At 38.6% G+C, this 12,373-nt stretch overlaps 1 protein-coding gene across 1 annotated transcript; it reads right to left on the bottom strand.

The window, feature by feature from the left end:
- Positions 1–1,437: 1,437 nt before the first annotated feature.
- On the bottom strand, positions 1,438–11,732 carry slc66a1 (solute carrier family 66 member 1). Its single transcript, XM_028807332.2, has 8 exons — positions 11,283–11,732; positions 10,761–11,000; positions 9,477–9,606; positions 9,300–9,390; positions 3,059–3,207; positions 2,858–2,950; positions 2,565–2,750; positions 1,438–2,380 (listed from the first exon to the last, which is right to left on the bottom strand). Exons 2-8 carry the CDS (start codon positions 10,952–10,954, stop codon positions 2,294–2,296), a joined length of 930 nt encoding a protein of 309 aa, XP_028663165.2. The 5' UTR covers positions 10,955–11,000; positions 11,283–11,732; the 3' UTR covers positions 1,438–2,293.
- Positions 11,733–12,373: the final 641 nt, after the last annotated feature.

Here is a 12,373-nt window from a genome sequence, read left to right as displayed (position 1 = left end):
TGGATGGATATGTAAAGGCAATACTGCTGTTTAAAAGAACTTTATTTGTTTAAAGTGTTTGCAAATCAAACACACGCGATACACTACTTTTGAGTTCATTATTCAATTTTGCACATAATGTGATTGTCTGCAATTAAAAATTTTAATCGCTGCCCAGCACTAGTTTTTATACATCTCTATGCAAGTGTGGAAAGTGGCGTATGTGACATTTTTGTGAGTATGCACCGTTTATACTGTACATGAGGCCCCTGGTCTGAGACTTTTTCTTACTAAACCAAGGTACTAAACATTCAGGTAACAGGTTGTCATCAGGTTACAGGCTGTAAGGCTGGAGCTGAAATCAATCAGGAGATTTTGCAGCTGCCACATCAATGACCAGTTCTTGTCACTCACTTCAAATCATAGCTAGAATACTAACATTATATTACCACATAAGAACCGCCTACACAACGTTACAATTGTATCAACATACATACAATTACTGTACTTCATGCCTCAGGACCTGGACAGTTTACTATTACAGTGGGAACAATGAATTTAAAATATTTTACAGCATGTGAAGCCTACAAGAAGTTGAGTGATGCAACAAGACAGTGACCTGAAACATTGGAATAAATCAACAAGAGAAAACAATTTATGCTTTGAGGTAGCCAAGTCAGTGCCCAGAGCTCAACACAACAGACATTCTGTGGTAGACCTGAAGTGGGTTCTTCATGTAAGCAATCCCAGAAATATCAATGAACTAAAACTGTTTTGTAGAGTAAAGGTCTAGAATTCCTCACTACTATTGCAGATCTGTTCAGCAGCTACAGGAAATCGTTTCAGGCAGGTTACTGCTGCTAAAGGAGGGTCCACCAGTTACTAAATACAAGGGCTCACACTCTTTTTCCACTCTGGATTGTGAACATTTAAGGAATGTGTTTGTATACACAAAAGGTATAAGTGATTGTGCATCACTGGTTTAAAATTATTGTGTTTGTCTATCATTTACTATAAGAATTACTGCAGAAAGCCGGGTAATTGCAAAGGGTTTACTGTACAAACCTTTTCTTGCAACAAAATTCTGCTGGCCATATTACAGAGACAAATCCATTTATCACCTTGTATAACTGTGTCATTGTTATCAGGGTAACAAAGAATCAAAGCAGCAGTGGGTGCAAAGGAGGACACCAGCCCATTGCTATGTACAGTATATAGCAAATGGAGCCTCATATTCTCTACCTGATAATACAGCTGTACTAATCTACCTGAAGGCGTGACCTAAAGGTATTTATGATTTGTAGTACAGAGATGTGAACTTGGAGAGAGCATGCAGACTCCACACTGAATACTCTCTATGTCAAGCTGAATCCAGATCTCATGTACTCTAAAAACACAAACACCCTACTGACTGTAAAAGGAAATACCTGCAAAAATAAAAAATGATACTTAAAGGAGTTCTACACAATTCTCTTTTTATTGTTTTATCTCATATCACATGAGAATGAGAAATTGGTCATAAAACACTTAAAATACAGTTTTGCTGGTTTAAATGTTGCAAATAAAACATAACTATACATTTTTTTAAAAAGTCTTACTGACATAACCAAAAAGATTCTTTTAAAATGTGTAATACCAGAAGTGGAAACTCCACTACAATCGGATCTGCACCTGGCCATGATTATGGTCTGCTTCACTAACAATGAAATGTTAAGTTCTGTACACTTTACATGAGCACAGACCTGTCAGACAGATCCTGCTGCAACAAGTACACAACTCTTAACAGGCCTGGGGTCATTTATATTTGACCTATTTAAAGTGCAAGGATGCCACTTAACACACTGGCACTGATATTTAGCAATTCCTGTTTGGACAAAATGTGTGTATCACTAAGTTCCTGCTCTGCCTTTAAGGCCCATCAGGGGACAAAAGCCTAGCTTAATTCCTGTTACTCTCTTGTTGGCTTATCATTTTTAGTTTTGTCAGTGAGCAAAACATAAATTCTAATTTTTAAAATTGGTACACTACTACTAAAGTGATTTTTTTTTGCCTGATTTCAGGCATTTAAAATGTTCCAATTTTTGCAATGACATTTCAACAAGTGTCCCTTTTTTTCTCCATCAGAATAAAACGTTTTAAGAACTGGTCCCTTAAAAAAAAACAAAAAAAACAAACAACAACAACACACACACCAAACAAAGCACAAACATATGGGATCGATGGCATGATCTCATGAGCCAATAACAATTTACATGTGATGGCATTACAGCACCCAAATCAGATAAGTGAAAACTAAACATTGCTACTTGACTGTTCAAGTACTAGAACTGTGGTCTAGAAGGCTGGTTGTCTGCTCATCGTCTGTAGTTTGGTTGAGGTACACCAAGAATTGTATTGATATCTGGATGGCAACTGTTAAAGAGGAACATTACATATGCTGTCAAAATGTTTATTTTTTATAAATACCAATTAGAACAAAAACTACAATAGTATAAAAACTTGGTTTATAAAAACACTAAAACTATAACAAATTTTCACACATTCATTGAACACACTCATACCACTAAAATTATATTAAAGGATACTATAAAGTCTAGGCTGAGGGTCCCAAGACTGCCAATCAGCCATGGAATATGGTGGACAATGTAGTCTCTTTCTGTCTGCCCATGGTCTGGGTTTTTCAAAAGAACACTTACTCCATAGGTTGCATTCCCCAGGATTACCAGTGCAATTAAGAAGAAGGACAAACCTTTAGTTGACTTTCTCTTAAACTGTGAATAATAAAAGAAAAGGAATTACGCATAACAGAACTGACAGGAAAGTTGCTTTTGGGATAAAAGCTCAATACTATACACAAAAACAAATTACAGAAACTCACATTAGTGTAGATCTGAGGTATGCGGGAACAAAGATACAGCAAGGAGGAAAACGAGCCAATCGTGAAGCCGATGATCTGTTTTCTAGTGAATTCCTGAATTGTTAAGAACAGGATATATATTAGCTAAACATCTTAGCATTTTGCGGAGTGGAGTCACATTTAAATTCAGTGCACTGAACTCGGGGGTCATACATTACACACCTTACTGTGGTCTGCAGAAACTGTCAGTAAAGTACGCCCTCTGAATGTTGAGGGCACATCAGGATAAAAGTCATTTCCTTGGAAAAGGAAGAATGAGGCTGATCCCCCAATAAGCAAAATCACAGCAACTGAATTTATTGAATTGCCACCTGAAACAGAACAAAACAAAGGAATTAGCAACACACCTGGACATGGTCCTTGGGAAGAGGTCTTTACAAAGTACTTTTGTATTAACTATGTTATTTTGTATATTTGTAAAGCAGTTCAAGTTTGAAAATGGAAATTCACAACATAAAAATAGATTGAATTAAACTAAGTTCAAAGCAGTACTAATAGTCCGATGACATAAAAAAAATCTCCCTTCTGATTTTAATCACACATTTAGAAGTTTAAAAAAAGGAAAAACGTTTTAATTTTTTCCAAGAATGTTCAAAGTAATATTTTTGTTTAATTTGGTGACCCAAATGGCATCAGTGATAATGCATATTGTAAAGATAAATACCGAATACATTACAAACTTAGAAGTATTATGTACCTAAGGTTAGAGTGTTCAAACTGTAGTACAACATTCAGAGTCTGTTGACCAAGAACCAAGTACCATGAAACCATCCACCACAATTAAATGTCTGGCAGTGTGTTTGTGGCAAGTTTAAATTGTAATTACTCTCTAATGTCATGAATTAAAAAAAATCTATTGAATTCATCACCTGACCCTCCGTATTTCCCAAGTTTGGCCTTGACCCCTTTGGTCTGCATGCCGTAAAATTGTAAACCACAAGCCATACAAGGCAGTCTTGAATTAAATTCATGTTAAAATTTAATTTGAATCAAATATACACAATAGCAGTATATAGTTTTTCTTTTCTCATTATTATCTACTTTTCTAAAAGTGCAGATATGTTTGTTAAATGCTACAAAACTGTGTGCACAATTAAAACATTACATTCTTCCATTTGTTTTCTGAAGGCTCCTTTTTCAATATAGGGTTGGGGGGGTTCACATCCACCCCCGTGACCCTGTGTTAGGATACAGCGGGTTGGAAAATGGATGGATGGAATGGTTCACATCCTAGGCTGAGATTAAGGTGAATACAATATATGAATGGGATACTGGTCTACTACAGGACAAACTCCCAAACTGGGTCAATTTAATCAATTTGCACACATTTGGGATGTAAGAGGAAACTGAAGTGATTAGATAAAATATAGGAATACAGTAATCCCTCCTCCATCGCGGGGGTTGCGTTCCAGAGCCACCCGTGAAATAAGAAAATCCGCGAAGTAGAAACCATCTGTTTATATGGTTATTTTTATATTGTCATGCTTGGGTCACAGATTTGCGCAGAAACACAGGAGGTTGTAGAGAGACAGGAACGTTATTCAAACACTGCAAACAAACATTTGTCTCTTTTTCAACAGTTTAAACTGTGCTCCATGACAAGACAGAGATGACAGTTCTGTCTCACAATTAAAAGAATGCAAACATATCTTCCTCTTCAAAGGAGTGCGCGTCAGGAGCAGAGCATGTCAGAAACAGAGAGGAAAGCAAACAAATCAATAGGGCTGTTTGGCTTTTAAGTATGCGAAGCACCGCCGGTACAAAGCTGTTGAAGGCGGCAGCTCACACCCCTTCCGTCAGGAGCAGGGAGACAGAGAGAGAGAGACAGAGAAAAACAAACAGTGAAAAATCAATACGTGCCCTTTGAGCTTTTAAGTATGCGAAGCACCGTGCAGCATGGTCGCTTCACGAAGCAGCTGCACACAGAAGGTAGCAACGTGAAGATAATCTTTCAGCATTTTTAGACAAGCGTCCGTATCGTCTAGGTGTGCGAACAGCCCCCCTGCTCACACGCCCTACGTCAGGATCAGAGAAAGTCAGCGCAAGAGAGAGAAAGAAAAGTAAGTTGGGTAGCTTCTCAGCCATCTGCCAATAGCGTCCCTTGTATGAAATCAACTGGGCAAACCAACTGAGGAAGCATGTACCAGAAATTAAAAGACCCATTGTCCTCAGAAATCCGCGAACCAGCAAAAAATCCGCGATATATTATTTAAATATGCTTACATATAAAATCCGCGATAGAGTGAAGCTGCGAAAGGCGAAGCGCGATATAGCGAGGGATCACTGTACATAGTGAGAATGTTAAACTCGGGTGCCTCAACTACAACATAGAAACATTAACCACAGTGCCAACCTAAATACATTCCATAGTGCTGCTTGACATGGGCCCTTTATTTTTCATATTGTAGACAAATAACCTTAATGAAATATTTTTTGATAAACTGAATTGATAAAATTTTGATAAAAGTTGATTAAAAAAATAACTGAAAACTTTCAATAGTGAATTATTCAGTAAGTATCACAAAAATATTTAGTATGAACAAACTGCAGTTATTCTTTTTTAGATAATTTCGGTGGTTAGGAAAATGAAGTACTGACTCACAATGATATGCTACAAAGGACCTGGGATGACTCTGACTGTAGGACTTGTGTGTGCTGTGTAACTCATGAGATGCAGAATGAGCATTTGTAAGGCTAAGAAAAAAAACTTTTACAAATTGGTTTAAGCTGCATGTTAATATGAAACGGTATTATGTTTTTGAATATTTAACAATGATATCTTGAATACAGTAGACCCCCGCGAAGTCACGGTTCAGAGTTCGCTGCCTCAGTCATTCACAGATTTTTCCTTAGAGCCTATCTAATAATTGTTAGCGGAAACCGCAAAATATTCTCCGCAATTTTTATGGTTTTTTTTCATGGCAATACTGTGCTGTAGAGAGAACAGGAAGCAACTGCAGAGGAAACGTGGCTTGGGATGGTAAAAGTAGACAATAGAATTTGAAACTGCAACTCCCAGCAGTCCCTGCAGTGGCTTTGATTGGTCTCCTGCTGAAAGTGCTGGGGCTGTTGGGGTCAATGGATGTCAGCGCGGCTTTTATAAAGGGGGGCCAGTGATCAAAAGCAAAAAAAAAGTTTTTGTAATTTGTGTTTCAAATTCCTGTCTCTCTGCCTGCTTTCTGTTGGGTTACCTGTACTTATTTGTTTTGTCCTGGATCGTTTCCACCATTTCAGGAACTAGCAGTAAGACTATCTTTACATTCCCATTCAACGTGTGGATCTCTGGACTATCTATTTTCATCATTACATTTCATCCATTGCCGTTTTTCATGATTTACTGTGTGTGTTTTGTTGGTGCTTTGTTGTATTTAATGTGTAATCGCTGTAAGGGTAACAGGCGTTTTATCATTGTTTTCATTTGTTTCATTACATTCTTTATTTGCGGTTTGATTACTGGTTTGCTTTGTTTTTGGCCCGTTTTTTGAGTGCGTGCGGGTCGGGCCAAGGCTGGGTGCGTCCCAGGAATCTCCACCATAAAAAAATAAATAAATCACCGTCTTCTCGATGGTGTGATTCTTAGTGGCACCGGACTGCTACAGCGTTATTCATTTCTCCTTGCTGTAGATTGACTGCTGCCCTGTGACGCATCTCCAGCCGAGTGTTGTTGTGTTTTCCATTTTGTTCCTCTTAACCCTTAAACCGCCACAACCAGCTATAGTCGTTTCCCAGTGCCATTTGCGAGCACGCAGGAGCTGATCAGTCAGTGCCGTACATTTGTTGAGCAGCCAGCTCATGACCACTGCCAGTCCCTTGTGAGCGGGGGGCTGAACGCACCCCTAGAAGACATGGACGCTCCTCAAAAAAAGCCCTCTCAAAAAAAAAAAATGCTGATAGACTACTTTTTGCTCCCTTACTTGCTGGGCTTACTTGTGGCTGCTCTGTCACGTGATATGCTTCTCATGTGTCGCGTGAGAATGCTTTGTGTGATATGCTTCTCACGCGACACTACGCCATACTTAAAAGCCTGAACAGCACCTGTCCGTTTTGGCTGATTGATTTGTTTCTCCCTCCTCCCCCAGACATCCTCTGCTCTTGTTGGGGGTCCCACTCCCATTGTGCTCCCCTAAGATGTCTGTCTATTCTTTAATTGAAAACTAACTGCATACTGAGCTCATTTTACTTCTGAAAGAGACATGTTTGTTTGAAGTGTTCGAATAAAGTTCCTGTCTCTACAATCTCTTGTGTTTCTGTGCAATTCTGTGACCCAAGTGTGACAGACACCCTGCAGCATCACCGTCTCTGGGATTGAGCCGCTGCACTAGACTAGCCTGCCAGCATCAGCATTTACCTCTGTGTGCTTGCGTGCTGCCAGTTCAAGTGCAGTTGGCTCAGTGATTTACTGAATTTCATCCATGGCGTCAGTTGCACCTTGTACGTATTGTTCCAGTAGTTTTTTAAAATAATTTTTACAGTTCATTAGCAGTGTGTAAAATGATCAGTGTTGCAGCAATTGTGATGCTCTTTGCATGAAAAAAGTGTTCCATTAAAATTTCACTTTTTCTTTGTGAATTGTGACGGTTACTTAAAGTGCAGCAAAAAAATATTTGATGTCCAGGGATGCATTAACCCCCAAGTATGTGGCAGTTTAAGGGTTAAAGCCAACAGATGCAGTCAAAACGCTCTGCACCTTCTAAGGCTTCTGGCTATGAAAACGTGCTTGCATGAATTACAGTACATATAGCGGTAACATCAGTATTTTACATTCTAGCACTGTGGGAGACATAGCAATACAGTACACAGGTTTACCTTTACATTTTTTTTTTTTTAGGTAATGTATTAAGCGGAGTTTGAAATTAAATTAAATTGTTTTGGGGGCATATTTAAAAAAAATGTGGCCTTTTTTTTTTTTTTTTTTTACCACATCCAAAATTTGCAGTTTTTCACAATTTGCGGGTGCTCTAGGAACATAACCCCGCAAATTTTGGGGGTGTACTGAAATGAAAATATACAATGAACATTGTTTTATAATAATACATAACATTATCAAACCTACTTAATCAAGTTCAGATTACAATCTACTGCAAAGCCCACTTACTCACCAAGGGCTAATCAGCAAAGAGTAGTCAAACCTACAAATGTCTTGGGAGGTATGCACAGAAAACCAATGTAAACAAGAGAAGATCCAAAGGCTGGACTTGTAGGGCAGCAGAGCTAATCACTGTGCCACCATATTACCCTCATATCGTTCCATTATTAAATAAAACCTGTTTATTCAAGCATAAATTCATTGATTACTATTTGCACAAGTAAATGGGCATACATGCTATGCAAGTGTTCAAGTTTGGGGCTTTGAAAATCTAGTCAACCTACAATTTACCACAGCACCACATTCACCTGGTATCTGTAATAACTTGTTTACTCCATTTATTCAGTTCAGTGTCATGGAAAGCTAAACCCAGTAAACCCCAGTTATAAATGCAAGACAGAAAATAAACCTGGATGAGGTGTCAGTTCTTTGTGAGACACATTTACTTGCACTTGATCAGTTCAGACATATCAATTAACGTAACTTGAATGATTTTGGGACGTGGGAAGAAAATCTATTCAGACACGGGGAGGACGTACAGTCTACACACACAAGCTTTGTCCAGACAGAGGATTTGAACCAAGAACTCTAGAGATGTTAAGCAAAAGCTCTAACTGCCCACCATTTCTTATTAAACAATTTTATCTTTCTACTGCACTTAAAGATTCATGTAATCAATGATATCTAAGCAAATATAACATTAAACTACAATGTTCACATATGTTCAAACAAAACTGTAATCTATTTTTTGTGGACAACTGAGCAACGCTCACCATTACTGGCATCAGTTTCCACTTTCCTCCATCTGAATGGCAGTAGTATAGTGTGCAAAACCTGTGACGAAATCATATCATAAATAGTCAAAAGAGAATTCACATTGACAGCAGATAATTCTGAATGGAATTCAGATCAATGCCATGCCCCAGTGGGGGAGAAGAAAAAAAAAAAAGAAAAGAAAGACATAACAGAATAGCAATTATTGTAAAATAAGGCATGATGGTCTATTTACTCTTTAATGTAACATTCACAAACAAGCCTGCTTAACCCAATTTAGGGTTTGGGCACAAGGAAGGAAACAGCTCTGGATAGGGCACCAGTCTGTTACACTGGCCACTCATTCATACTCACAGACGGCTATCTAGAATCAACCAATTAACCTAAGAAGTATGTCTCTTTGGGGAGGCGAAAGTAAAACCCATGCAGCAACAAGGAGACTTATGGACAATGATGGGGGACTACATTTACTTCTGTCTGTAAATATTTCTGAAAAAAAGGCTTCGTGTGAAAAAGCTTTTATAATTAATAAAGACTACTCACTCTGTGTTGCTTTACTCCGCATTTTAGAGAAGTAAAGATAAAGTGCCAGCATTAAAAGGTCTGCTACAACATAGTACACTGCAGTATATATCTGTGGAAATCAAAACAAAAACACAAATAAAATTCAGTACGAAATTCGCATGTATGATCACTGAATACAAGTGCCACACGGATTACCTGAAGGGGAAGTTGATCTGCAAGGAATGAACCAATCAGATTACAGGAATCTCCTCCCAACCATCCTAGTAAGAACCAGATCGACAGAGCCTCATCCATATTTTTACTTTTCCAAGACCTGTAGTATTGCCTACAGAAACAAAAATATCATTGGCAGAGTCACTTACCACATGATTGACAATCAAATTGCTACTCTGGCATAGAGTATACAGAGTACTGTAAACTTTCAAACAGTGAACTATCAGAACTAAATTATAAAAAGCATGCACGTAACACATAATATCAAGTTAGCAGACAGAGAGAGAGAGAGAAAAAAGTGTAATGTTGCAGGCATGTTGTGGATGAGTCACCAAACATATGACCTAGTATTGCATCATGCAAATGGACATGAGCAGCCTCAGGGTCAGTTAGTTTCAGGGAAGCTTATAAAAACCACAAACGTGCAAAGGTTGCATGTATGTCTTACTTAGTGTGGCTAACTAAAGCTAACGGTCCTTTAACAGATAGAAATCCACTAAATATGCTTAAAAGGAGCATGTATCCATTGAGTCAGCTGTGGCAAGCACCACACCGTGCCTCATTGGTATAAAGTGGGACAGAACCAACTAATGCCCCAGAAACAGAGGATTAGTAGCACCACTACTGGTGGACTCCTCGACCACACTTACAACAGTGGAGATCAGACTGGAACGATTGGGTTACCTCATACTCAAGGAATGTCTCAGCAGATGGAATATAAGCTACTCTCAAGCATATCAATCCTGTGTCCAGAACAGAGTGTGATACGTTCTTTGGGAAGCTGTGGACATACTAGATAGAGTGGGGACACCCACAGAAGCCATCTATATAAGTAGTGCCATGAACTGTGAATGGGAGGATGTAGACATAACAATAAGAAAGCACTTTAATCAGCATCTTACTGCTGCTTCTCACCTTGGACATGGACCCTGGTTCTAGGTTGGCTCATGGAACTGGCAGATAGTATGGCAGTTGGGTTGCCTAGACCCCTGATTAGTTTAGTGAGGCAGAACTAGCTGGCATACGTGTGTGCGGCCAGAGGGCATGAAGCAGCTTGGAGCATGTGGTGCTACAGAAGACTTGGCAGCATGGTGGAGGTGTCGCTGAAGGAATCACAGGTCCGTTTTAGGGCCACATCAACCTTCTGGTATAAAGTGGCTGAATCCATCTTCTGTTTCTCAAACTGAACCCGGATATTACTATACACGCACACATAAACACATACATACTTATATATATTGAACGTCGAATGTACATCATACTCACGGAATTGAGGAAAACATGAAACAGACTATGGACAGCAGTCCCAGGTAAACGCTGGCCATATCCCTGCCATCCACTGCGCACTCCTTCAAACCTTCCCATATCCACACAGAACCATTTGGGCACAATGAGGTGAAGTTGTCGTTAGAGTTATTCGAGAATAACCCGATTCTCCAGGACACTACACTCAAGGGCATTATGTTGATCAGGATAAAGAAGTACCACACAAGCTTGTCAGACTACCTAGAAAGAGGTAAAAATGGTAAATATTAAGATGATACAAAAGCATATGATTTGTACATTCAATATACTTCACTGACATGTGTAGAAAAAAACACACACCTGCCAGGTAAATCTGCGCCTCAAAACAGTGTTAAGAAAAGCCAAGCAAAATGACACCTTTTATTGGCTAACTAGCCAATAAAAGGTGTCATTTTGCTTGGCTTTTCTCTACATTCATAATGGCTAACACGGTACAACATCCTAGTACTAAAACAGTGTTAAGAAATAGAATGTACAACTTACCCTTCAATCAATCTCTAACGATCGCCACAAAAGCCGTCGTCTCAAACACCGAGAACCATCTGTCTGATGTTTTTCAGGTTCGCTCTCTCTAATCATTAAACTGTTTTGCTTTTCGTGATAAATCAGGTGACTTGCTTCCGCATTTTAGCCAAAGAGATGTAGCAAGATAGAGGCCTTTCGCTTGATTCATTGCAGGAGATTGGTTCAGAACAAAACGTAAAAAGCAGTAACGACTATCATAGTTTGGGTTTTCTGTTTATTTCCCGACTTGATTAAACAAAAAATGAAACACAGGAGAAAAACCTGACTATTGCGCCTAACAACTACTAAACAATAACATCACTTTCCACGCCATTTCCGGTTCCGTCGCAGGCTTCTGAAGTCAAAACAAAAAGTTTAGATAAATTGCAGAATTCATTGTATGCGGTTGCATTCAGATGCTGTTGGATTGACGGGAAATCCAGCTTTTAGACAAGTATATTTGGGAAATGTCAGGTGAACGATCTTCGGAGTCCATACAATTCGGTGGAAGACATACGGCAAGCGGAACAATACCCTGCTTATTTCAGTCATGTGCCAGATCATGATTCAGAAATGAGCAAATAAAAATACCTTTGACTTCCAATATACCACAGTGTTTTAATAAATTCAAATGCAGCAAATATCAAAACAATGCTGTAAAGATTATCTCGACGTTACAAAGTGAAGCAAGGGAACCTGGGATATGTAGTCTCAACGAAAGACACGTGCAGAAAACTAGTCATCAATATACGGATGCGCACATACAATGAAGACGTTGGAAGGTGAAGAGTAACGACGAAAGTGGATATTTAAACTGGACGGTATTTTGTTTGATTGAATAATTATGTAGGCATACAATAGTACTTCTGTGCAAAAGTAATACATTTAAAGGCGACTAGCGTTTATATGAACGTATTGGAAGAAAAAAAGGATAAAAAAATATGTAATTTGTAAACACTTAACAAGGACACACATTAAGGACCCATGTTAATAATTATGCGATTATTTTGAAAGAAATATGATACATACATATCTTAAGAGATTTATGAAAACAATAAAGGTGAATTTTA

The sequence above is a fragment of the Erpetoichthys calabaricus genome, chromosome 8 (genome assembly GCF_900747795.2).
Source record: "Erpetoichthys calabaricus chromosome 8, fErpCal1.3, whole genome shotgun sequence".
Taxonomy (NCBI): Eukaryota; Metazoa; Chordata; class Cladistia; order Polypteriformes; family Polypteridae; genus Erpetoichthys; species Erpetoichthys calabaricus.
The sequence above is the reverse complement of the archived record's forward strand: the minus strand, read 5'-3'. Positions and strand labels throughout refer to the sequence as shown.